The sequence below is a fragment of the Somniosus microcephalus genome, chromosome 33, assembly GCF_052327205.1.
Source record: "Somniosus microcephalus isolate GS21.2 chromosome 33, FLI_Smic_1.0, whole genome shotgun sequence".
Classification (NCBI taxonomy): Eukaryota; Metazoa; Chordata; class Chondrichthyes; order Squaliformes; family Somniosidae; genus Somniosus; species Somniosus microcephalus.
Genome location: NC_141019.1, coordinates 26709196 through 26735801, shown reverse-complemented (window position 1 = coordinate 26735801; position 26606 = coordinate 26709196). Strand labels below are relative to the sequence as shown.

General features: G+C 43.6%; 1 protein-coding gene across 2 annotated transcripts in view; it reads right to left on the bottom strand.

Annotated features, from left to right (window-relative positions):
- Positions 1–270: 270 nt before the first annotated feature.
- lmbr1l (limb development membrane protein 1-like) overlaps positions 271–26606 on the bottom strand; it is a 67742-nt gene continuing 41406 nt past the window's right edge. For both annotated transcript variants that reach the window (XM_085972773.1, XM_085972774.1), the window contains exons 6-17: positions 25894–26020; positions 25519–25587; positions 24685–24749; positions 22891–22963; positions 22436–22522; positions 22254–22330; positions 19774–19851; positions 18120–18193; positions 16394–16484; positions 14109–14175; positions 10399–10560; positions 271–5229 (exon numbers count right to left, since the gene is read on the bottom strand). In XM_085972773.1, the coding sequence (XP_085828899.1) occupies positions 5147–5229; positions 10399–10560; positions 14109–14175; positions 16394–16484; positions 18120–18193; positions 19774–19851; positions 22254–22330; positions 22436–22522; positions 22891–22963; positions 24685–24749; positions 25519–25587; positions 25894–26020 (1053 nt within the window). In that variant the 3' untranslated portion in view covers positions 271–5146. The remainder of the gene's footprint in view (positions 5230–10398; positions 10561–14108; positions 14176–16393; positions 16485–18119; positions 18194–19773; positions 19852–22253; positions 22331–22435; positions 22523–22890; positions 22964–24684; positions 24750–25518; positions 25588–25893; positions 26021–26606) is intronic.

Sequence of the window (26606 nt, the reverse complement as noted above, 5' to 3'; positions counted from 1 at the left end):
GGCAGTTAAAACCGAATGTAGCAGCTGAAGTAAATGGAAGAGGGTTCTCTGTTCACACTATGAATTCATCCAGCTCACTGGCCAAGTGGAAACATTTGCAGGGAGCCAGGGTAGTCAGAAACACTGGACTCAAAATATCTACAGTAAAAGAAAAAGAAACCCCAGACTTGTGACAGACATGTCACAAAGTTTCAGACAGAAGAGGGAAAAAAAATCTTACAAAATTCGATGTTCAGTAATGTTAGGCAGGACAAGTGAAAACACAACCAATTTTTAAAAAAAAATTCATTTTACTTGTATTGTATTTAACAGATTGTACACAAAAAAGATACAAACATGGGTTTGCATTAGAATTTCAAATCACATAACACTTATTTACCGAACAATGGGTTTAAAAAAGGGATATTCTTTTCACAGGAGTGATGATTATATATCAGAGCCATTTCACTCCAATATAGAACAACTTTAGGAGACCAGGCTGCTGGGACACTGGAATGCCAGGCCTCCCAAGTATTTCAGAATCCTTAACGAAAAAGGCATTAAGGATATGCCCCATGACTGGGATTTTCCACCATACAGCCCAAGTCCTATAGCCATTTAAAAAAAAAAATCTGAACCTTACATTTGGAATGTCAATTATTGAAGAGAGGGGCATTTATTTTGAGAGGGGCAAAAATTGATGCTCACTGAAGTAAATTCCTCCCCATACTCCAAAATTCTCCCTTCCTCTCCTGAACTCATTGACTCATACTGAGGTACAGTTCAATGGGCACCAGCCATCCTCTGCACCTCATCCAAGCAGCCCTCCTTCATGTGCAAGCCCAGGCAGCAAGTGCTAGCAAGCTAATGGACGGTTAAGGGCAGCAGACCAACTGATCGATATGGCTTACTACTACACAAGGCAGTGCCCTTTACCCACTAGGCCATCTGGGGAGTGAAGTGAACGATATTTACACTAAATATGTAATCGAGGGATGAACTAAAACACAACTACATTGCAATAAGATGCTCAACAATATCCAGTTTAGAGACTAGTCTGAAAAAATGAACCATGCTCCCCAAGACACTATACATACACATTAGAGGTCAACTCCACTGTAACCAACCCCATTCCAAATCTCAAACACATTCAACTCCTGCCAATATTTTTTAAAAAACAAAATGTTTTCTGCTAAAATGAACACAGTTTAAAATGACAATATTGAACACTTAAAAAACTTATAAATAATCAAAGTTGCCATTCGAGTTTATAGTAGCTTAAAAAGGTTAACTACATCTGCAGGAACTGGTCTCTATGACAACAGTGCAAACATAGCAAATACGAGCCCTAAAGGAGGATAGTGTGACAAGCAACAAAGTATTTAATCAGGATCTACTAATGAAAAAACAGCTCACCTGCCCTGTAAATGAACACAGTCTGATGAAAAACCACAGCAATAGAAGAGGGAGGAGGAGGAAATGGATTTCTTGCCCTGGGATCTATTCTCTTTTGCACACTCTTAATTAATTAAAAAAAAAAAATCAGCAGACACAATCCCTACGAGGCCAATTTGTTACAAAAAAAATCCAACTGCCGCAATTCAATTTAAGAGCCATTATGAACAGCAGGTTTAAAACAAGAACAAGCCCATCGAAAATATTATTAGGATTAGTTCTTAAAACTCTGTTGCCTTGCTATGGCAGTTCAGGACCTTGGGCAGATCACAGGACATCATACACCAGGTCTGAAAGGAACAATCTGCTCTGGGTCCCATGACTGTGCTAAATAAAACTGTTCGTGGCTTTGAGGAGTAATTACCTTATTACATACAAGCCTCATTAGTAAGAGAACCCAGAGTTCAAACACAAAAATCTGACTGAATTGATTCCTCGATTCAGTCACAGTAGGGCAAGCTTCAGTTGTAAAATGAATTTCTCGACCAAGAGCTATCATGATGCCAAAACACTCTCTTCAGTCAGGAGTCTTTGGATTAGGAATCCAATAAAATTCAATTAGAAAGAAATATTTTTACCGCTCCAAGGGAGAAAAGAGAAGCGGAGATGGACATTAAGGATTTACTAGAATAGGGACTTTGCCAAAAGGATGGCCTTTTGTTAAATTACTGGTGTTGGACTTGTATCACACAACCTAACCACCAAAAGGAGGTGCTGAGCTCTGACCAAATCCCAGATTTTAAGAAGCATTCTACAGTAGTAGTTTCATTCGTACATGTTCTCGCATCTTCTACCAAACAGGCATCATCATAGAAGATTTGAGATACACGGGACACTCGTGTACTTCAACGGCGCTCAGACTTGTAACTCTTCACCTTCCTACCCCGCCATTCATAATGCAGAGGTCGGAATGTCAACTGTCCTTTCAGCTTTTGCAACTCATTTAGGTTTCTATATAAAAGGATAGCCCTCTATTATTTTACAACCAGCTGGGATCTAGCTGATCTTTCCAGCATTGCCCTTATAGACACTGTGCAGCAGGTTTGTTGCATTTGAGCGACCAAAATCTAATTCAAGCAACACAAGTCCATACAGTTGGTCTGCGTGATATTCTACGCAAACTCATGGTGGAGATACATACGGTTAAGACCTCCAGAGAAATGAGACAAAGCAACTACAGGAAACTTTGGTTTATCCGGAGGTTAACTGTCTGGAATGCTCGAGCCACCGGCAAAAATCAGGAGCCGTTTCGTTAGGTTTTTTTTCTTTTCGTTGCTTTTTTTTCCCCCACCAGTCAGGCTCTGCAAGGTCTCGCTGAAGCTGTTGCTAAGCTACAGAGACGCTTGCAAGGTACGGCCGACTGTTTAGAAGCTGTAGCAACAGGGTTTGTTGCCAGATACGGAGCTCAAAATCTCCGTATGTTTCAACATTAGCGCTGGTTTGTCCGGCAGTTTTGATGGGACGGCAACAGCTCGGTCCCGTCGGTGCCGGATAGCACAAAGTTTCCTGTACAAAGATAATCATCCCAAACTGCAAGTTCCATTCCCCTCCATAAGGACATTTTAAACAAGCGTAACAAGGACAGGACTTCACGCAAGGTCAACTTTAAGAACTATACACAGCTGTCAGGCTTCCCCCTCCGCTCCTAAATAATCTTCCTTCACTCTGGTGCTGCTGGGAGGCTGAGCAAATCACATCCATTCTGCCCAAGTGGCTACTGCAAAGTTTCCTACAGGTTTCTGTCCAGCTGTACAAAGATCCGCTGATACCCTTGGCTTCCAGTCCTTCACACCGCCAATCGATACCTGCTGCTCTACAGAAGCTGCCGCTCCTAAAAAATTTACAGGTTTACATAGTTTAAAATGGATGCCTATATTAAAATAAAACCTCAAATGGCAACCTTCAGTTATTTGCCACCTTTGCTAACTGGGCTAAGATTTTAATTGCATAAACTAATTTAATAATACAGCACTGTTTTAAAGAATAATACATTTAAAATAGTTTTCTGCTAACTGAAGTTTAAGGAACAGAAAAACAGATTTATGTACAACATTCGGGGAACAAAGGCCCAATGAGCAGGAATGTAGGGTTGCAATCGGAGTTAGTTTGTCAAACTTTTTGCAGTGACAGGCCCCAATCTTCTGAAACCATTTTCAGATTTTTTTTGAAACCATTTTCAGATTTTTTTTTTTTTTTTTTCTAAAGTTTCATTTTTCTTCATTACTGCATGTTTCAAAGTGATCCAAAATTAAATGTTTAATTAATTGTCAGGTTGGCTTGGCTACCTGGAGGATCGATGTATTTTTCACAGAATGGTTGGGCATGAGTTTTCAATTTCCAAATTTTGATGCCATCATGGTGAGGTTCATCAATGATAGGAGGGACAGAGAGGTGGAAAAATAACCCAATTGCCCAAAACTACACTAGCAATTTTATAATAAACCCACATAAACAGATCAATGGTTTGTTGATGGCTCGTCTATTTAGACAGTCTAGACTTTGTGGTACACATACATCTAATCCGGTAGAAATGAAATGCAACTCAATTCAATCCTTCAATCAAATGAATTCTTAGCTTTGGGGTGGGCGGGAAGCAGCCTGAATGTGTGCGCAGAGATTCAGTTATAGCTCCCGACACTCTTACTAACAGAACTAAAATACGGAAGGATATAAAAGTCATTACCAAGCAGCGGGACAAGAGGTCTTGCTTCATCAGTAACCTAAACACCAATGTTAGCCGCTCCATTTATATAAAGCACCAGTTTAGTGACACAAAAAAACCCCATTATTTGCCAGTAACCACTGCAGATTAAAACTCCTGTAATTTTGCATTGAAACATGTCATACAATAAAAACCATTTCATCTCGCCTACCTGAATCCTAACAAATAAAGCTTCACATTTACTATTTCCAATGTTCGCTAACTCAATGAGAAAATCTCACTCAACCGCCCATTTTTCTCTGCATGGTTAACAGCCTGGGTTTCTCGGTCAGCAGACACTCTCCATGGCCTCCATTAAACGGTTCTGGAAGGAGCATGGTCTGGAGGAATTATCCCCAAATAGCATCGTGTAATAATTGAGATGGTCAAAAATATATTAAAAGTTCTGCACTTTCTCCCCCTGCAAATATCCACTCTGTTACTAGCATACAAGGAATTCCTTCCCAATCTATCAATTTTGACAGCACTAGTGAAAAATGTAGTTTAAAACAAAGGTGGAAGGAACACCTATTGGTCAACAGCGAACTAAAAAAAAACACTAGCAACATCCAAGGGGGAAAAACACTTTTAAATAAAACATGCTAAATCCACATTAAAAAAAACCATATTGCACAGAGTACGTAGTGTAAACACTTAACGGCTTGAAATATCTGCCTCTTTGGGTTCATTCCATCCCATAATATTGTACAGTTACATAATGAGGTCTCTCTCACTATGGCAATGGTAATTCCAGCTCCGACTGTCGTAAACAAGTTTGGTTTCTCCATGGTGGGAAAGAGAGATTTGATTGGGCAATCCAGAGAGTCTCAAGATTTGCTGAAAAGGATGGCCTGATCCGGAGTTTAAAGTTCACGTTTCCTGGCCCTGGGGTAGGGGCCTTGGAACTTCCAAACCAACCAATAGCAGCATTCACAGTATCGTTTTAACATAGTTCCATCTCTTGTGTGGCTGGTCCATTGATATTTCATCAGCCATAACTATCCAGCAATGCTACGAGAGTCTCTTGCTGTTAGCTGGGCCCATCTTGGCAGACGTGCTGGATCTGGTGACTGGGAGAGGCAATCTGTCCAAGCCTGAAAGAAAAAATGTTGAAAAATAAAGTTAGAACCACAAACAATTCGTTTCAGAAATTCTACAGGGGGTGAAAAGCCGCATGAAAAACAGTCGAATGCCCATTTTGCTCCATAATTAACCTAGTGAATTTTAAAAAATCAAAATAATTTCACACACTCCTCTGTGCAAGTGCTCAGTTTGTGTCATCATCCATATGTACTGTAGGACAAGCAAATCCAGACACCAACCCATGAACTCCCAGCAAGTGCTTCACAATATTAAACATTTAGATCAAGGTTTACACCTAGCTACGCTGAACATCTGATAACCACCATTGCACACTTCCTCAAAAAGAGGCTAGCGATAAAATTATTTTCAAAAACATAAAAGGACCGATATCTAACCGAGATTTGTAATCCACGATAAACCAACAGGAAAAGCAAATCTGATTCTAACAATCAGTTCACATAACCTACCTCCTTGCTCCGAGATAAGTCAGCATTCAAGGAGTTTACAGTCTATTTTAAAGTAATCGTATCAAATTTAATTATAAATAACTTAGCACTTTTTTCAGTCAGACTTCATTGTGATCAAGGAGGCCCCCACTGTGAGCCCAGGCCTCGTCAGGCCCGGTTGAATTTTTTTGTAATCTTTACATCCAGAAATGGAAGTTAATTATTTTAGAACACAGGATTTGAGTCAATAATGCTCAAGTTCTTTTCATATTTTGGATTTATTCCAGCTGGTCAGAGAGTTTAGTTATTGTGAAGGTTTGCCCTTGGTCAAATAAATTATTCAAAAAGAAAAAAAATAAGTGAAAGTGAAAAATCAAAGGCACATTTGTCAGTTGGGTGACTAAGTGTCTGCAAAGCAACAGAATGAAATTTTAAAAATACTTTACAGATAAAGCATTTTGAAATATTTGGTCTGAATAACCGTTTACATTTTATTAGGATATCACAGACTCAAGAGTTGCGGGGCGGGGGAACCCTCCAACTACCCATTCGTCTCACTCTCCACTTCAAGAGAAGCAGCTGTTCATATCGGCCATTTGGCAGGTGATTTTGGTTAAGTCACACAAAGCCAGGGAACTGCAACAAAATAGAAAGCCAGCATCTACAACAGAGCAACAGGGTGTATAGCAGCAAGGAGAGGAAAGGGAAACTAAACAATGATCCTATCAACATATTTAAAAGAAAGAACTTACATTTATATGGTGCCGTTTGTGTCTTCAAAACGTCCCAAACCACTTCACAGAACTACTCTTGAAGTGCAGTGACTGTTTTGTAAGCAAATGTGGCAGCCAATTTGCACACAGCAAGATCCCACACACAGCAATGAGCTGAACGACCAGGTGAGGGCCCATTACCTCAGCCTTTATCCAGGTGAAAACATTATGCTGGACAACAGAAATACAGCTCCTCACTGCAAGCTATCCCTCCCCAGCCCTGAGAGCATCTATTAGACATCTAAAAGCAGGAAAAGGTTAAGGGTCTCCCCCCACCCCACCATCTCTGGTTATTTGTCCCATCACCATTTTCAAGGATGAGAAACCCTATTGCAATAAAAATGAAGCTACTTTCTCTGTGTTTGCATCACATCCCCTCTTTTCTCCTGGTAGCAATAGTGTTCACTGTTGCACGTCACATACACACACTTACAATCCAAGGTGTTCACATCATTTGTTTTACAAATTAATCTAGAAAGGTGGCCAATCCCAAACGGACCAGATCATCTCCCTCCACCTCCACAAGACCACTGCCAACCTTTTAGACAAGTGCAATCCAGGTCAATCCTTTTTAAGATCCAGCTGCACACCTAGCTTGCACGCAGGAAGCTTTTCTATTCCCTCACCAACTATTTGAGTGTGAAAGGGGAGATTTTTCAATCGTCCTTCTTGCAGACAAGGACAATGGTTAAGACTGTATATTTTGCACAGGAGTACATTTTTTGGTAGAATTCCTGAAGCTCTATAAAGTTGGGCAGGGGTGGGGAAACGAATGTATTTCACAGAAATGATCAACAGACAGTAGGTGAGTTTTACAAAACGTTCTGGGGAGAAAAACCACGTATTCTATGAAAAACACACAGCAGTGACAATGGTGCTGTCTGGGACAGACTCTCTCCAGTGTGACAGCCATGCAGAAAGTTTAATATACCAAGGAAGTGTATTGATGTTGTTTGTACGGATTTTCTACTAATGAGGGAACCATAAACATCACATATTCTAGGGAGCAGCTTGACGCAGTGAGGGTGTTTTATTGAGGATGCACAATAACTTCATACTCCAGGTTCAAAAGCACCTTATTTAAATGAAACAAAAAATACTGGCATTTAGGCACCTTAAGAAAATCTGTCCATAAACTTAGGAATACCTCAAACAATGGCGGGTAACTGAACGGTTTCAACAATCAGTGCGAATTATCTTGATAAACTTATAAATACCACACAATTAGATACATTGTCGTTTACTTTTGAAGTAGAAAAACCCTTTACACAATCCAGAAATTGCAGTTATAAAATATTGCTAACGTGCCAATATCAACTCCCTTCAATAGGTGGGTACAGACGCCTAATCGCATGGTGCGGGCGAGGCTCTTCATCCCTCCTTATCGTGACCCTTCGGAACGAGTTGCGGCCCTGACTTTGTGCTTGGATAGCCATTGTATTCAATTTGTTGACAATGAGAGATTAGAAATGGCTCCCAGGAGACAAAGCTTTTCACAGCAACGTTTACCCAGAGGAACCGGACTGGGATTGTATTTCAGGACAAACGTCACCAGTTACTGACCACAGATCTAACATGGCCAGAACGGAGTTTAACCCTTGTTAATGCATTTTTCAAGGCAAACAGTAAAAAGTGAAGACAGACATATTGTAAAGTTCTACGCTAGTCTCGGGTTTCCCTTTTCAATAACTGCATGAGGAATTGAGAGAAAACTACTTAAAAAAAAAAAAATTTTTTTTTAAATGCAAGCCCTTTCAGAGACCATGTACATAAAGAAAGCACACTCATTTTAGGCAAAATGAGTGGCACATTACTACAACATGGCTAACATTTTGTACCTTCGCCCCCAAAACAGCATTCTATCTACAGCATTTAGCTTCATATACTTCTATGAACAAACAAACTGCAATCTTCAGCTGCCCTTCCCCCATTGGCACAGCGGGCACGGCCACATCAAATGACAATTTTGAGCAAGAACGCTGATGAGAACCCTCCAGAATCAGCAACTGGGGACTGGATCTGTGTGTCAAACCAACAGCAAAATATCTGGAGAGGACCCTACAGCTCCTTATACATGGTTTGTAATGGCAAGGAATCGAACTTTTATGCATTAATTTGGCTCCAAGTGGCACCAAAAGCAGCAAATGTGTACAATTTGAGAATAAACAAGCGCCACTTTTGTTTGCGTTAAGACACGTGCAGTTATTTCTTCCTTCCTGTACCTCCTTATTTGAACTAGATTTTGGTAACTTGCAGCACGTCAGATTGACCCTGCTTGGAGAGTGACCAGAGACAGGATGGTGCCATCTCTTGCTGGGGTACAGTTCTACGGTGCCTGCAGCTGTCCAGTAACTCACCCAAGTGACCATTCTTCATTTGTCAGCAGGCTACTCCACAGGGGTGAAGAGGAGGGCGAGGGCGGGAAAGGGAGAGCAAGAGCGAGGGATAAAGGTATTAGAAGTGCTGAGCAACAGCTTGGTCAAAGGGTGGGTTTTAAGGAGAATCTTAAAGGAGGAGAGGGAGATGATGAGGCAGAGGGATTTTGGGAGAGAATTCCAGAGCATGGGGCCTAGGCAGGAGGGGGAGGTGCACAAGAGGTCAGAGGAATGGAGTTGGGGAGGGGGGTTTGCGTTTGTAGCGCTAGAGGCGGCGACAGAGATATAGGGAAGAATGATGCCCAAGACTAGGATGGGAATTTTAAATGAAGCATTGGGGAACTGGGAGCTATTGTAGATCAATGAGGAAAGGGGTGACGGGCAGGCAGGACTTGGTGCAGGACAGGATACGGGCAGCAGCGTTTTAGACTAGCTGAAGTTTACGGAGGGAACACTGGCCAGGAGAGCGTTGGAATAGTTCAGTCTGAAGGTTACAAAAGGCACAAATGAAGGTTTTAGTGGCAGAGGGCTGATACGAAGGTGGATGTAGGTGGTCTCGGTGATGGAGAGGATATGGAGTCAGAAGCTCAGCTCAGGGTCAAAAAGAACAGCATGTTTGTAAACAGCCTGAAACCATGGCCAAAGGAGGGGGATAGGGAGTCGATGGTACAGAGTTTGTGGCAAGGGCTGAAGATGAAATATAGAAAATAGAAATGAAGAGAACACTACAATTCAGACCAATCCAAGGTAAACAAAGAAACACTGTGCCTTTCAAGGGTCTGAAACCCACTAGAAGTGGTTTCAAGGATGGCTCCAGAGGCAGCAGGGCTCCTGATGATAACCTAAGCATTGCCAGGCACTGAGCGACAAAGCTGGCTCAATGGCCTGTCTGCATCTCTCCAGCCAGTGAGGGAAGTACAGGGGTCAAAAAAAAGTCACAAATCAAGAATCAAACAACTAGTTGTTACCTAATCTTCTGGAAACTGTAGACTCTGCCCCGCAACACAAATGGCACAAGGCCCTGAGGTAACCAGTTCTTGAAGCAACTCTGCAATATAAACTGGTCAGAGAATTGTGCTTAAAGCATCCAAACTAACCTCATCCCACAAAAGGTACCATTACTCAGCATGCGCAGGCAAAGTCGAGCATCTCTGACCCGGCACACAAATATCTACCTGATGCAAGGATACTACAGGTTTAATGAGAGAAAAAAGATGATGCGCCTGTAAGCATGCAATTAGGATTCTGTACCCACCTATTGAATGGATTTCAAACTATAAAAGTTATCCACACCTTTTAAAACATAAAATAGCTACAATAATGCGGAACATGACAAATCCTGTCACATTTCCAATAGGATTCTAGTTCTAAAGGTCTGCAAGCCATTATTGAAAGCAGCCTGGTCTCATCATTAAGATGTACCCAATCAGAATGCACAATAGGATGACTGCGAGCATCTAATCCCCAGTCTGCTGTTCAATAACTAGAATCACAAAGTCAGTCAGTATAACTACCTTCTTTTCAGGCATAAGATTTACCGGTGGGTTCCTAACTAACACTGTTACACCTGTACAACTAGCACTTACCAAATGCATGGAGAAGTTCTGCTTGGATCGCCCTGGTGAATTTTTTGACCAGGCACATTGCAGTAAGGCCAGCAAAAAGCATGTTGTAGAGAAAGACGATGTAAAAATTTCCCAGCCAGTTAAACCTGCCAAAGTTCCCCAACAAGTCAAAGTTTGTGATTCCTAAAAAAAAAAAGAAAAAAGAATTCTTAATAAAAAAGGGAAGCCATTCAAATACTTGATTTAACACCTGCAAGATAATTCAGAAATGTTGCGCGCATTACTTTTCTCTCGGGTCATTTAACGAGAGGCAGCACAGTAGGAAAAGTGAAAGTGTTGTTAAAATGGACCCTGCTGCATTAAAAGCTTCAATAAACACGCACCTTCCTGAGAGCACACAAGTGAGAAAGAACAGATAAATACTATGCTTCTGTCGTGGTTTTTAAAGCCAGCCGTACTGCAGAACACATTTTTACTGTAAAAAACATTCTCTTCCAATTTTCTCTCCTCTCCGGGTGCTGACTTTTGCTGAAGTACCGTGCCATAAACAGTGTGGCCATTCATGTGATACTCCATGTCTAGGCTCACATGTAATCACAGGGAGCATGAATGAACACACACATGAACACCAAGCTAACCGAGCAGAGGCCCACGACTGATCCAGAGATCGGGCTGTAAATCTCAACGTTACACATTTACTCACTGACCTATCTAGGGGGAGGAAGAGAAGGTGAGAAGAGACATTACCTTGGGAAACACATTTTGAAAAGGTTACACAGTTCTGTTTTGCACAGTACTTTTGTGTACCAGCACAATGACCACACAGCAAGACACAGGTTTGTATTCAGGTCTCGACACAGCCAGTTCCCAACTTCAGCAAGACAGGCACTGAAAGAAGTTGGACTGAAGGAAGATGTTTCCCCAAGTAGGAGAGGGAGAGACATCACTTGAGCCACTCTCACCAGGTGGATGGACAGGCGAGCGAGAGCGCTGGAGACAGAACACCAATTTTGCACTACAGAGTAAAAAAAAAAAAATCAATGCTGGAAAGTTGAAATAAACTAGAAAGTTCTGGAAATACATAGCAGATTAATCACCACTTGAAGGCGGGAAAAAAAACTTGTCAATAATTCTGGTGGAGCCGGGGTTGAGGAAGGATCACAATAGAAGCATTGACCTGTCTTTTGCTTCCTGTATATCTGCAGCATTTTCTTTCATAAATGTAGAATCTTTGCAGATAATGTAAAGAGATAAAGCTGTTAGCAGCCCCAATAGTAGATTTAACAAGTGTATATATATCGAATAATGGCGCCCAGGATTGGGGCAGAGAGAAATAGAAAATGGAAATGAGAAAAATCTAAAAACGAGCTTTCCGGTTCTTTTTTAAAAATAAAAGAGCTGTCTCAATGGCCAGCAGATACATTCTGCATCTCAGCTATGCAGACTATGAAGGTCCTCGGTTCAAGCCTTGGCCTGGGCTCAATTACCTGATCTCAGCCATGACTGAAGCAATAGTGTTACAATTGGCTCAGTGGGCAGCACCCTCGCCTCGGAGTCAGAAGGTCGTGGGTTCAAGTCCCACTCCAGAGACTTGAGCACAAAAATCTAGGCCGACACTCCAGTGCAGTGCTGAGGGAGTGCTGCACTGTCGGAGTGTGCCGTCTTTCGGATGAGACGTTAAGCCGAGGTCCCGTCTGCTCTCGGGTGGATGCAAGAGATCCCACAGCACTATTTCGAAGACGAGCAGGGGAAGTTAGCCCCAGTTTCCTGGCCAATATTTATCCCTCAATCAATATCACACACAGATAATCTGCTCATTATCACGTTGTTTGAGGGAGCTTGCTGTGCACAAATTGGCTGCTGCGTTTCCTACATCACAACAGTGACTACTCTCAAAGTACTTAATTGGCTGTAAAGCACTTTGGGACATCCGGTGGTCATGAAAGGCGCTATAGAAATGCAAGTCTTTTTTTCTTGTGTCCCTGTGCTAGGGGTGGAGAAAAGAAAAAGGCCAAGGTTTTTGCTCCTGATCACTACCCAGCTATGCATGTGTACCTTCATATGAATAGCCGGTCAACAGTCAAGGCAAGTGCATAAATATTTGATGGACAGGGTGCCTGGAACACACGTAACTACACCCCATTGAGGGAGCCACTGCCTTCCAGAGAGGAGCCATTGGGAGTGTGGGGGAAGGAAAGTTTACATTTTAAGTCTAGCCTTTGAAAAACAATTCCACTTAAGCTCCACCTCAGCACAGCACAGGCCGACCTTGCTTTTATTTCACTGAATGATACAAGAATAAGACGACAGGGCATCTCTCTATATATCCATACAATACCAATAGGCAATAAAGATGTGAAAATATTAAACAATGGCATTTAGTTATGGGCTGAGAGCAAACAATTCCAGTGGAGGAGGGCAGATTTTTAAAAATAAATTTAATAAAAACCAGTTCCATAAATTATCAAAAATTCTGCTTTATAATAAAAGGCAGGAAAAACTGAATGTTATAGGTGTAGATTTTAAAAACTGAAAATCTGAAGTCCCAGTGGGCTTGGTGGAGTTTGGTGCCACCTGCAGGCAGTCTTGGGCAGCTCACATTCCAAACCGGAATGGTGGTAAAGTGCCATCAGGGCCAAAGGCTTGTAGTGACTTGAGTAAAGCAAATTTGTTTTTATTGCATTTGCTTCTTGGATCTCTTTAATTTGCATTTTGGAGATCAGATTCCACAATTTAATCTGTTCTTCTGTGGAAACAGAAAACCTTCCTTACAATATGAAAAGCTGTGGGAAGAGGCCATTCAAACAGCCTAGTTAATGGCGGTCTGATTCACTCATTACTATTCAGAGAAGTCTCACAAATTGGGCAATAAATGACAGACTGGTGCTGTGCGGAGTGTACACGCACAGTGATTTTTCCCCAGAGATGCTCATTTTAATCGACAGCTTATCCAATTCAGTTTTTTCTTCCACTTTCTCCATTCCTCTCAAAGGGGGTGCCTCATACTGGGGCAAGGCTCCACAGGTGCTGGCTCTACAATATCTCAGCCAAGTGACCATTCATCACGAGCGACGTTCGACAGCAAGTGTGAGCAGGCTAATTAGCCAGAAGGGAGCAAACACTTTCAGTGTAGTACTGAGGGAGTGCTGCGTCGTCAGAGATGCCATCCTTCAAACAAGACATTAAACTGAGGCCCAGTCTGTCTGTTCAAGGGGACACAAAAGATCCAATGGATCTATCTGAAGAGGAGCCAGGAGCTCTCCCAGTGTCCTGGACAACATCCCTCCCTCAACCAAAAGCAGGTTAATGGTCATTCATCTCTTGTTGTTTGTGTGACTCCAAACTGACTGTTGTGTTTGGCTAATTAATAATGACTGCACTTCAAAAAAAAAGTAATGCATTGATGGTGAAACTCTACCAGCTCAAGAATGTGATAAAGCACTATATAAAACACAAGTTCCTTCCTTCCAGTCTTCACCCAATATTTCCCTCATGCGCACACACACAAACTCACTCTTCAGCACAGTACACGGGTTAACAATCAAGAACTTGGGTTGATTTTGCTCCCCTCCCTAGTCAGAGCAGGTTGCGGCCAATTAGAGCGTCCTCACCACTGCCCCAGTCGATATCAGTAAACTCGGCACAGACCAGGAAGGTTTGAGCGGATCTAGATACGGTGACTGAAAGTTAAACGGAAGCTACAGTCACTGGAGACATTTACTGCTGCTTACCGAGTGTCCGGGAGAATACTGGCAGGGCGGAGCTCAGAACAAGCAGTGACACACAGTTCCCGATTATCTAGATAAAACAGATTGATCAAAAGATTTTACGCATCACAATAAAGATAATGGTATCCTTCAAACAATTTTGATCAGGCCATATCTGGAATACGGTGTCCAGTTTTGGTCCTAGAAAAGGTTCAGGGGAGGCCCACTAGATTGATTAAACTAAGTTAATGACCCTTAGTTACCAGGACAGAGAGCGAGCTGGGGCTTTTTACTTTGGAAACAGATAGACTGCAAGGAGATACGATTGAGATCCTTAAAATAATGAAAGGATTAGACTCTGTCCACGTGGATAGGCTACTTAAGCTTGATCGGTTAGGAAAGACCGGAGACACAAGTATAGGTTACAAAAGCATAGAATTAGGTGAGATGCCGGAAGGCATGGCCTTTCGCAGAGAGTCTTCGGGGGGAAAATTGGGTGGCGACCATTTTTGGGGCGGTAATGTCGCTGGGGCGCTAATTTTAGTGCCCCTCCGCTGGAAATTCAGTAGTAGCTCCCTAAGCAGGCGGCGGCGTGCTTCCAGTAGCGTTCCACCTCCTTGGGGCACTACAACTGAAGATCGCAGTGCTACATACAACAGTGCCACACGCATTGGCACGTAGCACTGCGTCATCGCCGGCCTCCCTCCACTGATTAAAGGGGAGGGGTCTAGCGCTGTGCGCACCGGGGCCCTGCTACTCCACCGGGGAGCCGTGAAAACAGCCCGGCACGCAAGAGGGGTTGAGCAATTACGGCCAGCACCCAGAGAAAAAAAGGGGGCAGGCGCTGGCAGTCGGCCAAAAAAAAATGGCCGCCCGACACCTGCCCCTTTAACTTGCACTGCCGCAAAAACGCCCCGACCCTGTCGGACAGATCGTCCGGCAATAGGTCAGGGGGCGCAAGGGAAGGGAAGTTTGCGGCCTGGGTGCAAGTGGGGCGCTGTGCACGGCAATGAAGTCATCGCCGGCAGCGCAGCGCCACCAGCTACCTCCTGCTGAATTCAGCGGGAGGAGTTAGCAGCGCCGTGCCCGGGCACAGGCACATGGGGATTTGCGCAAATCAACCGAAATTTTTCCCCCTTAAACTCGGGAATAAATTGACGGCACATCAAGTGAGTGCGGACTCACTGCAAGCATTCAAAGGGGAGCGGGACAAGTTCCTGTGAGTGGCTAACATCTCTATACAGGAAACTTCGCGATATCCGGCACCGACGGGACCGGCGTGATGCCGATCTATGAAAACTTCCGGACAGACCAGCGCTAATGTTGAAGGATACGGAGGTTTTCATCTCCGTATCTGACAACAAACACTGTTGCTTAGCAACAGCTTGTAAACAGTCGGCCCGTACCTTGGAAGCGTCTCTGTAGCTTAGCAACAGCTTCAGAGAGACTTTCCAGAGACTATTTAAAAAAATGCGAGAAGAAAAAAAACCTAACAAAACGGCTGCTGATTTCTGCCGTTAGATCGAGGTTTCCGGACATACAACCTCCGGATAAACCAAAGTTTCCTGTATATAGAAGGTAGCGGAGTCATTGGTGGCCAGTGTCACTAGTCCCTATGTGGTCACCTCCAGGGATTGGAGAGAATTGCTGCAGAGTTTATTTTCCTAAATTGACCAAACTATTTTTCCCTCTTGTTTTTTTGCCTTTCCTGGGAGAATGAGACTGCCACTGAGGGGTGATGAGGGGGAGACGGTGTGTCAGCTACACCATGCCTTTCCCTGTCCTCTTTCGTATGTTTGTAACGGACTATCTGATGGCTGTGTTCAAATATTAATCATTGTAGAATATCCAATAGAACAAGCTGAACAGTGCTGCTGTGGTGTTGGGAAATACAGCTTAGTTGATGGCTAACTTTTGCTCTTGTACTATGGACAGCACCCAGAAAGGCATAGTTTGCATATAGCCATTAGTAACCAGGTTAAAATTCTTTACAGCCCAGAGTGCTAATGTACTTTGCAGATTTAAGAATAAGTCATAATATTTACACGCCATTCTAGAATCAGATAGACTCTGATGGGAGATTTGGCAGGGGAAGCTAGCCACAGGTCTTCTCTTGTCCAAAACATTACGATGCAGTTACCCAAGCTTGTAATGGTGTACACAAGAAAATAAACAGAACAATGTGGCATTTTATAATACAACACAGGTCGAACCATTAAAAAAAAAAAGACTTGGACGCAGAAGTGCTATTATAATCCTCAAAGAGGAAATGATTTTAAACAGACACAGCTCCGACTGTTAACACCTACCTTGGTCATGGCGGTGTCCTGCTTCCTGGGGGCAAGTTTGATGAAAAATGGGGAACTGTAAAACCCAACAACTGATGACACCATTAAGTAACTGTGTCGAAGTTAAGGTGAAATAAAAATACTCAACATGCCGGACCAGAGCTAGTTAGTCCTAGAGCATCAGAAACTTTTATTTTTTTTCGGAGGGGGGGGGGGGGGAGGCGCCAAAGGAAGAAAGCAGAACCAAGTGTGCCCGAAACAAGGTCTGCAAACTACAGAGTACACGTGCGTGCCAATTCTTTTATTCATTTCAGTGACAGCTGTGAATCAGTAGGCAGCACTTTTGCCTCGGAGATTGTGGGTTCAAGTCCCACTCCAGAGATTAGAGCACATAATCTAGGCTGAGGGAGTGCTGCACTGTCGGAGGTGCCATCTTTCGGATAAGTCTTTAAACAGAGGCCCTGTCTGCTCTCTCGGGTGGATGCAAGAGATCCCACGGCACTATTTTGAAGAACAGGGGGAGTTCTCCCCGGTGTTCTGGCCAATATTTATCCTCCAACCAACATCACTAAAACTGATTATCCGGTCATTATCACATTGCTGTTTGTGGGAGCTTGCTATGTGCAAATTGGCTGCTGCGTTTCCTACATTACAACAGTGACCACACTTCAAAAATACTTCATTTTCCGGCACTATGCCATGCACTCCCTGGGCAGGCCCGCCCCCGAGCAAGCCTTGTGCCAATCAGGGAGGAAACAGGAGTCCCCGAGGAGGCTGCCGACATCCGGGCCTTTCTGACTGCTGCTGGAGAGCCCTGAGGAACGATCCTGGGGGGAAGGGGAGGAAGAGGAGGGCTTACAACTCTGATCCAGGAGAGTCCTGGGGCAGGGCCTTGCACCAGGCTTCTTCAGACACCCCAACACTGGGGTGTCCAATAGACAGATGAACAGCAAACTGAGGCGGGAGGTCAGGAACACACACCTCCTCTCTGGTGAAGAAGGCCCAGCAGCGCCTATATTTCTTGAGGAGGCTGAAGGGATGTAATCTGTCACCCCTGATCCTCTCTAACTTCTACCGCTGCACTATAGAGAGCATCCTGACAAACTGTATCACGGTATGGTACGGCAGCTGTAGCTCCCATGACCGGAAAGCCCTGCAGCGGGTAGTCAAAACTGCCCAACGCATTACCGGCACCCAGCTACCGACCATAGAACATATATATCAGAAACGCTGCCTACGGAGGGCACGGTCCATCATCAAAGACCCTACCCACCCCAGCCACAGTCTGTTCGCCCTCCTGCCATCTGGGAGACGCTACAGATGCATTCGCACCCGTACGACCAGATTTAGGAACAGCTTCTTTCCCAGGGCTGTCATCCTACTGAACTCCACAAATAAACTCTAAAGCCTGCACATCTGCCGATGCACTTTATTATGGTCATATTTATGCTAATATATATGTACAAATGTATGTTGAAATGTTTAAGTGTCCTAATCCAAATTGTACACTCTCGGGAGCCGCAAGCCTACATTTCGTTGTACTGCACTTGTGCACTAACAATGACAATAAAAGTTGATTTGATTTGATTTTGATTGTGGCACTTGGCTTGTGCCTATTACAGGTGAAGATCGAATCACACGCTGTGGGGGAGCCTCAGGAGATCCTGGTGGAACGCAAAGGGGGAGGAGACCTGACATAACGAGACTTTGTCCGTCTTTACTGAACAGAAACACGTTGAAAGGATACAAAATCAGAACAACTTCCACAGCAGCTCCAAGTGAACCAAACATAGAGAGAGAGTCTTTCCCTAGAAGAGGATTCTAGAACAGAAAAAAAGCACTTAACAGCACTGCTAAAATCACACATCATAACAGAGTAACTCAAGGTTCAAAACAAAAACATCCTCAAGCTGGGGCTGCAGTCACAGAACTACAATTGGCTTCAGTATGACAGACATTTTTGGAAGGGATGAGGGAGAAGAAAGGGTAGATGGAGTGAGGTGGTGGGCGGGGTGAGAAAGAAGTGTGTGTAGGGGAACAGCCAGGGTTCCTGGGTGATGACCACTACCCAAAGCTCGCTGCTGGAAGGGCACTGGGTAGTCAAAATGCCTGCAAACAGTCACCGTCTAGGCCCACACATGAAGAATGGCCATTTAGACGTGATATTAGACAGCTGTCTGCACCTGTGGCACTTGTAACTCAGCACAAAGTGGAAAGGATACAAAATCCAGAACTACACCAGCACACTGCAAGAGCACCCTGCAAACTCTCAGCTGCCATTTTCCTCCAAAACACAACCGAGATATTGTACGTGATGAAAAGGAAAAAAACTCCAAATGCTGGTGGGACATAGCAGGCTCATCCACATCTGGAAAGAGAAGAGATAGGCTAACTTTGCACTGTCAGCCCTTCTTCAGAACCAGATGAGTTTGTTAAGGGTCAACCTATCTTTTCCCTTTCCAGATTCTGGCAGACCGACAGTGTAGGTTCCAGCATTTTCTGTTCTTAATTCAGATACTGTAAGTACGCAGTACAGGAGCTCCCCCTCCAGGTCACTAAAGCTAGTGCATGCTATACCCTGAAAAGAGTTTGGGGACCGCGTTACAATACAGCACAAGTAGCAACTCAAGAGGCTGGAGGCCACCCATTCGGACAAACTATATGCAATTTATTTTTGTTCACGTCAATGCATTTTGTTCCTCCACTTGTGTACAGAACAAAGGAGGGTTTGTTTCTAGAGTTCCCGGAGAAGCTTATTGTCAAACACTAGTTTTGCAAGTGAATAAACAGCAGTTTTGAAAATTGGGGTCTGTTACACAATGTTCATGTTTTCTACGCTCAGAATCAAACATCCCAACTCCCAACACAAAATTAATCTGGTTACAGAACACATAACGTGCAATTGTCGCTGCATTTGGGCACTGTACATTTAGCTTTGGAGACTTTCCCTTTGCTGATTTTATGGGCAAGAAAAAGCCACCAGACTCTCAGTGTAGTAATTCTAGCTAGTTACAGGACAATAGCTACAGGAACAGGTTGTACAGATCTGGGAAATTTGAGCTTCTACACTTCACAATACTATAGGTGTGTCATAGGAACAGGAGGAGGCCCTTCAGCCCCTCGAGCCTGTTCCGCCATTCAATGAGATCATGGCTGATCTGTATCTTAACTCCATCTACCCGCCTTGCTTCCGTGACCCTTAATACCCTTGCCTAACAAATTCTATCATACTGACTTTCCCAACTCGAGGATGCGTGGCTTTTAGAATCGGGGGCGAGGTTAAAATCTTTGGTGTAGCCAGGTCTGTGTAGCTGACTATATACCCAGACATGTACGTGAATATGACACATACACACAGTTGAATTAAATGACATGTTTCGCTTTATTTCGGAGTTCTTTACCTGCATTCCTTTGGGCATGGCCGTTTCATCAATAAGCAATTCAAAGACATGGAATCCCACCAGCAGGACTGAGATACCCTGAAATAACACCAATGATAAGCATGTCAACTGGGAAGAACAGTGTAGTTCAGCCTTCACCAATTAGTCAGACATCCCGCTCAGTCCCAGAACAGTAGAGCTGAAGCTGCAGCGCTCCGTGTTTCAGGAGCACTGTACTCCTTCAAGCACTGTCTTTTCAGCTCTTAACACTGATGGAATGATATAAAATCCGTCCCAACCAAATTCAGTGAGCACGAGCCCACAACCCTTCGCTATACTCTCAGACGGGATTGGAAAATGGAAGGTTCACAGTGGCACAATAGGAGTTGTGGCACATCGTTAAGGAAGAGCAGAGGAAGCCTTATGCTGAGTGACGTAAGAAAACTACGAGGCACTTGGTCTGAGTATTAAACAAGGCTTTAATCAACTGTTTTTCAACATGGAGATCTAGTTGTGCCCTTCACTAGTTCCTGTTAAAGAATGTCCTGAGCAAGCTGGGCCCATGCCCGAGTATTTATACTCTCCCTGGACAGCGCCACCAGCAGGCCGCCCAGTATTACTTCATAAGTCATTTTCACATAAATGACAAGATTCATGTCATTGAGTTTGGCCCATGATGTCCCTCATCTGGAGGTGCTTGATGTGGACGCCAACTGCAAAAGTATTGCACTGTTCAGCACAGACATCCTCAGTTTTGGGGGGGGGGTACAAAATTAAAAAAACCCCACAATAACCAGATTTGGTTTGACCACATACACCAATTTTTAAATATTGAAGCAAGTTTTATTTATGGGTCGAGTAATGTACGATTCCTGGCTCGCGATACATCAGGACTCAAACAGGAGCCAAACATGTTCATGCCAAAGGTCAACAAACAGTTCATCTCCTCAAATGAGGCCTTTCATGTGAAGTTGGGTTTTCTGGATTCAGCCATAATAAGCACAATCAATTAACTCCTGCATAAAACACATTTATTTCAAAACTGAAGAGCTGTTCATTTTTTTTTTTTGAGTTATGCAAATGAGTCACTCCTGAAACACAGTGGCCAAGCTGGAGATGGAGCTACCGGTTTTAAAATATTGATTATATATATATATTTTTTAAGGAATGCAGCCTCTCATTAAAAGCCCTGCAGCCCGAGAGAACAGGAGGGAGTCTCGAAACTGAATACTCAATCCAAAGAATTTCAACATCATAGAATTATAAAATGTATAACGGCCACAAAATCAACTCCCAGATCACTTCTCAATAAACTTGCAGTAATGAAGTCACATTAGTACAGTATATTCTGTTCATACGTCACAATAAAACAGGAACAGTGCAGAATAAACACCATGGAGCAATCTCAAAACGATCGAGAATGCAACTATTCAGAAGGAGTATGCTCTCGAAAAGCAAACATTCATGAAACCCTGCCTTAACTACACTGGGTTTAAACTTGCACTCTCCCCAACACTGCCATTTTGGATTCAGGACTCCAAGAAGTTAGGCTCTCCCACCAGAAATTTGTTATAGCATTCCAGACATCCACAATTTGCAAAGTTGCTAGAAAATGCTACGGGTAATCATCCCCAGCATTTCCTTCAGTTGAAAAGGCTTTAGGTAGACTTTGTTTACAGCAAGGATGCTTTTTAAGATTTTGCAAGAAGGAAGATACACACAATTCAACCCTGATAAGATAATATTTTGTTTTGCAGAGAAACACTCAGGATTTCTACAAACAGCAGATACACAGACAACTTGCAAACCTTTGTATTCAGCAGTTCAACCCAAAACAAAAAGCTCAAAAACCTCTTATTATAAATCTCATCATCAAGAAACTACTTATGAAATAACACTGGACGGCCAGCTGGTGGCGCCGTCCAAGGAGTATAAATACTCGGGCGTGGGCCCCAGCTTGTCAGTGACATTTTGTAAGACAGGAACTAGTGAAGTACAACTAGACCTCCATGTTCTGAAACAAGTTGATTAAAGCCTTGCTTTATGCTCCAACCAAGTACGTAGTGAGTTTTATTACGTCACCTCTTACACCAAGAAGGTCAGACTATGAAGTGCACTGCTGTCTCCAGGTGACTTGACAGTGGGTTGGCTGCATTTAGTTGGCAAAGCATTAAAAACAGTTTACGGAACACTTTGTAGTTAAATGTTCCGTGTGATCAGCAATTCTGTACAAGATGTGATTGGGTACATTACATTCTATGCTTGGATGAGGTGTGCATTTATCTGAAGTGGACTATAATGAGAACCAAGTCTAATTTGAGGGGGTTGGTTCTTGCATCATTGTAACATGCTGCCCTTCGAATACTAAACAAATTAATTTGTGATATATGAAATGGCCCTGGAGTAGAAATAGGTCAAAGTTTCCATTAATTACAGGTGGACAGGCGAGTGGCTGGAATCTCTTCACTTCACCAAAACCCAACCAATATGTTAACACTTACCGTTAATGCCAGAAGGAGCAGCATGGCCAACGGGTATCCCAGGTTCCTTTGCCAGGGTGATGCGCTTATCCTCATTTCTGCCGGAACAGATTTGCTGTTAGATGCATCACACTTTGCACGAGGCATCAACAAAGACACTGCTCTAGTTTAGTCACACCACCACACACACTTTCTGTCCTTACCCAACTTAAGCCTCCTGGCATGGATACTCAAGAACTGGTTTTTGAGGGACTCCACACTGAAAAACACCCAGCAGGACGACATCTTGCCTGCCATCAGAAAGAGAAAAAGATGCATCAGCAACAACAACTTTGCTTTTAAATTTAAATGGCTTTTAAAAACAGATATAATTGGTCTAAACTTCTTCATTCAACTAAAGATCAAACCTTCTATTGTAGCTATCATTGAGCACAAAGCTACACAGCTCAATGTATCGTTCTTCATGACTTATATTTTTAACTTCGAACAATTTTTTTTATTTTTTTATTTTTTAAAAAAGGACTTTATTGTTTGTGAATGCTCAATATCAATCTCATGTGCTTGACAGAAGAAAAGGGTATTAAATCCAGCTACGCTTATACCATTATCACTGATGACAAGGCATCACATGTACCCAAGTATTACTTTTTTTGCATACCATTTAGCTTGTGCAGCACAGCAGCCTCCTCAAATCGTGTACAGTTGAGTTGTTCGTCTAGATCCTCCAAAAGCTAAAAACAAAAAGTAAAAGGAATAAGATGAATGATGTATTCCGCCTGCCCCCCACCACCTTAAACAACAACTTGCATTTATATAGCGCCTTTAACGTAGTAAAACGTCCCAAGGCGCGTCACAGGAACGATTATCAGACAAAATTTGACAGCCATATAAGGGGATATTAGGACAGGTGACAAGAGGTAGGTTTTAAGGAGCGTCTTAAAGGAGGAGAAAGAGTTAGAGGGGTTTAGGGGAGGAATTCCAGAGCTTAGGGCCCAGGCAGCTGAAGGCACGGCCGGCAATGGTGGAGCGATGGAAATCAGATATGCACAAGAGGCCAGAATTGGAGAAACGCAGAGATCTCGAAGAGTTGTCGGGCCAGAGGAGGTCACAGAAATAGGGAGGAGCGAGGCCATGGAGGGGTCTAAACACAAGGTTAAGGATGAGAATGATAAAAGAGGTGTTGCCAGACCGGGAGCCAATGTAGGTCAGTGAGCACAAAGGGCGATGGGTGAATGGGATTTAGCGAGAGTTAGGATATGGGCAAGTTTATGGAGGGTGGAAGATGAGAGGCTGGCCAGGAGAGCCTTGGAATAGTCAAGTCTAGACGAGGCCTCGGTTTAACGTCTCATCCTAAAGACGGCACCTCTGACAGTGCAGCACTCTCTCAGTGCTGCACCGGAGTGCTCAAGTCTCTGGACTGGGGCTTGAACCCATGACCTTGGTGACTCGGAGGCAAAAGTGCTACCCACTGAGCCACGGCTGACAGCCTAAATTTATGAAAGTCTACATGAACACTCAGGAAATTTGGAGAGGATACAATTCTTTTTGGAGCTCCTTCAGTGACTTACTGGGTAAATGCACAAGGTGGTGTGTACTAAGCTAGATTAGAAGGTCCCACATTTGATTGCTTGCTACTGTCCTAATTTAGACCATCTCAGTCAGGCAACAGATGGAATTGGGACCGCTACAATGCCCTTGTACGGAAATGAAAATCAGATAGGGTTCTTGCTCCCAATTGTCAGTGGTGGCTCAGTGGGTAACACTCTCGCCTCGGAGTCAGAAGGTTGTGGGTTCAAGTCCCGCTCCAGGGACTTGCGCACAAAAATCTCGGACACGCCAGTGCAGTGCTGAGGGAGTGCTGCCCTGGCGGAGGTGCCGTCTTTCGGATGAGATGTTAAACCGAGGCCCTGTCTGCTCTCTCAGGTGGATGTAAAAGATCCCATGGCACTATTTCGAAGAGCAGGGGAGTTCTCCCCGGTGTCCTGGCCAATATTTATCCCTCAACCAACATCACTAAAACAGATGATCTGGTCATTATCACATTGCTGTCCGTGGGAGCTTGCTGTGCGCAAATTGGCTGCCGCGTTTCCCACATTATAACGGTGACTACACTTCAAAAAGTACTTCATTGGCTGTAAAGCGCTTTGAGACATCCGGTGGTCGTGAAAGGCGGCGCTATAGAGATGCAAAACTTTCTTTCTCTTTCCAATTACTGTCCAGTGACACTCTGCTGCTAAATGCAGGTGTGCACACAAGCCCAGGCTTGACTGTGATGGTCAGACAGCCTACTGATATTATCTAGGTTCACACAAAGAACGGCAACTGAGCAGAGATACCAGAGGACGGCTGGCACTCCAGCAAGAGCCAGCCTATTCAGAAGAACAGGGAGGGAAGTTGGGAGTTATAGAACATTACCTTAGATGGCGAGAGGTTGGGAAAGAAGATTCCTTACCCTGGGTTTTACAAGTAGCTGCCCAGTGACCGTGAACATGCGGGACAAGCCAAAAGGAGTGCACACTGTGAAGAGAAGGAGACGGGTTAATTCTGGAAATCAAAAACCTATGCAACTTGCTTCCTACAGTCGTGGTGAATCAGACAGATTTAAAGCTCTCCTCCGCTGCCTAACACTGCACTAACCTGTAGCTTTGAGAGCAGATGGTCCGCTGCATTAGCAGTGATGACCAACAATTTACATGCTTCTAACATAGAAAAATGTCCTACGGCGCTTCATAGGTGTTTAGTGGGGTGGGAGGAAAGAGTTTAAAATCAACTTAGTGGTTTAATAAAATTTAAACTAAAGTACTTTATGACATTTCCATCATTTTTTAAATTAAAATGATGAAATGCTGTACAATATTACTCATCTCAGAAAAATCGTAGTAAAGTAATCATCAATCCGAGATCAAAGAACTGGCTGTGTAAAGGGTCAAATCAAACTTGAATCGTCTCTGCTTTGTGTCAATGCTCAATTTTAAAAAGGGGCAAGTCACACACGACAAGTTTGGCCAGTTGTGCGGTTAACAGCTTCAGTCTGCTTCTCACCGTTAAGTCTGTTTGAGCAAAGCGCTGTCCTCACGCTGGTCGAGAGTAAGCACAGACACCCTCCACAGTTCATACTTGCCCAAGTACACCATTTACAAACCATTTGAATTTCATTACTGGGCCATTTAAGCAAACTTCACATAATACAATGCAAACTATGTTTTTAAAATGCTGCTAGCTTTCACGAGAAAGATCGATCCAAGACAGCACAGGCCAGCATTACATTCAAGGAGGAGTTACTCACAGAGCAGCAGCAGAACTCCAAATAGTGAAATGCAGGAGTAGAGGTATGGAAGGTAATAATCCCACAGATCTGTTGGTAAAGAGAACTTGGGTTAGAATATAGACTAAACAAGAATGGAACAGCGGGGAAAGGGTCCCCGGTCTCAGCTTTTAGACTCTCCTTGGCTGCAGCATCTGGAAACGCCCAGTCATGAGGCTGTGTAAAGCTCGATCCCAAAATAACAGGAGTACAAGAGGAATGATGTGGTCCTCCAAACTGCAAGTCCCACAAGCTGGCCATCTCTGTGCCGATGCTATGTTAAGATTTTTACAATTGCACTTTTTGCTGCTATGCCTCCTCCAGCATAGCCCCTTTAGCTTCTCACAAGATACTCACCGTACAGAGATTCTCTGCTAGCTGCATCATTATTAATAATTGCAGATGCCACCCACACGATCCCCAGAACCAGGAGGGTCAGAAGGAAGAGGACAACAAATGTTTCATAAACTCGAGCCATAATTCCCTGTGGGGAAAAAAAAGAGTACAGCTTTAAGACTGGGTTCTCGTGTATTACAACGACAACTCCACCCCAATTACCGTGTTTGAACTGAAGCTGCAGGTCAGGTGAGCTGTTAAAACCAGCAACCAGAATGTCGGTCGACGGCACTACCCGTGTCCAGTCAATGACGAGTGCCGGTTAAGTGACCCAGTCAACCGCAGAAAGTGTCAATGGCTTTGGGCAGATGAGCGGCCTGGAGGAGGGTAGTGGGACCCTCGCTGCAGGGAATGCCATCAATAGACAGATGAGCTCATCTTTGAATTAGCCGAAGGTGTCCATAACCGGCAACGGGTGACACAGCCGCAGTACACAAGTCAACGAAAGAGCAAGAAAAACGCCAATGATAGACGACTGATGATAATGGAGAGCTGAAACTACCAGAGTTAAACTCCTGGCCACTTCCAAAGACCAGACCCAAACACATCCATCTTCAAGATTGCAGAAAATGGTGGATTTAAAAAAAAAAAATTAAGTTTCCAACCTTTAAAATTATTTCATTGGGGAAAGGAATAAATTTAGGAGCTTTAAACTTCTAAACTGAAAGGACACA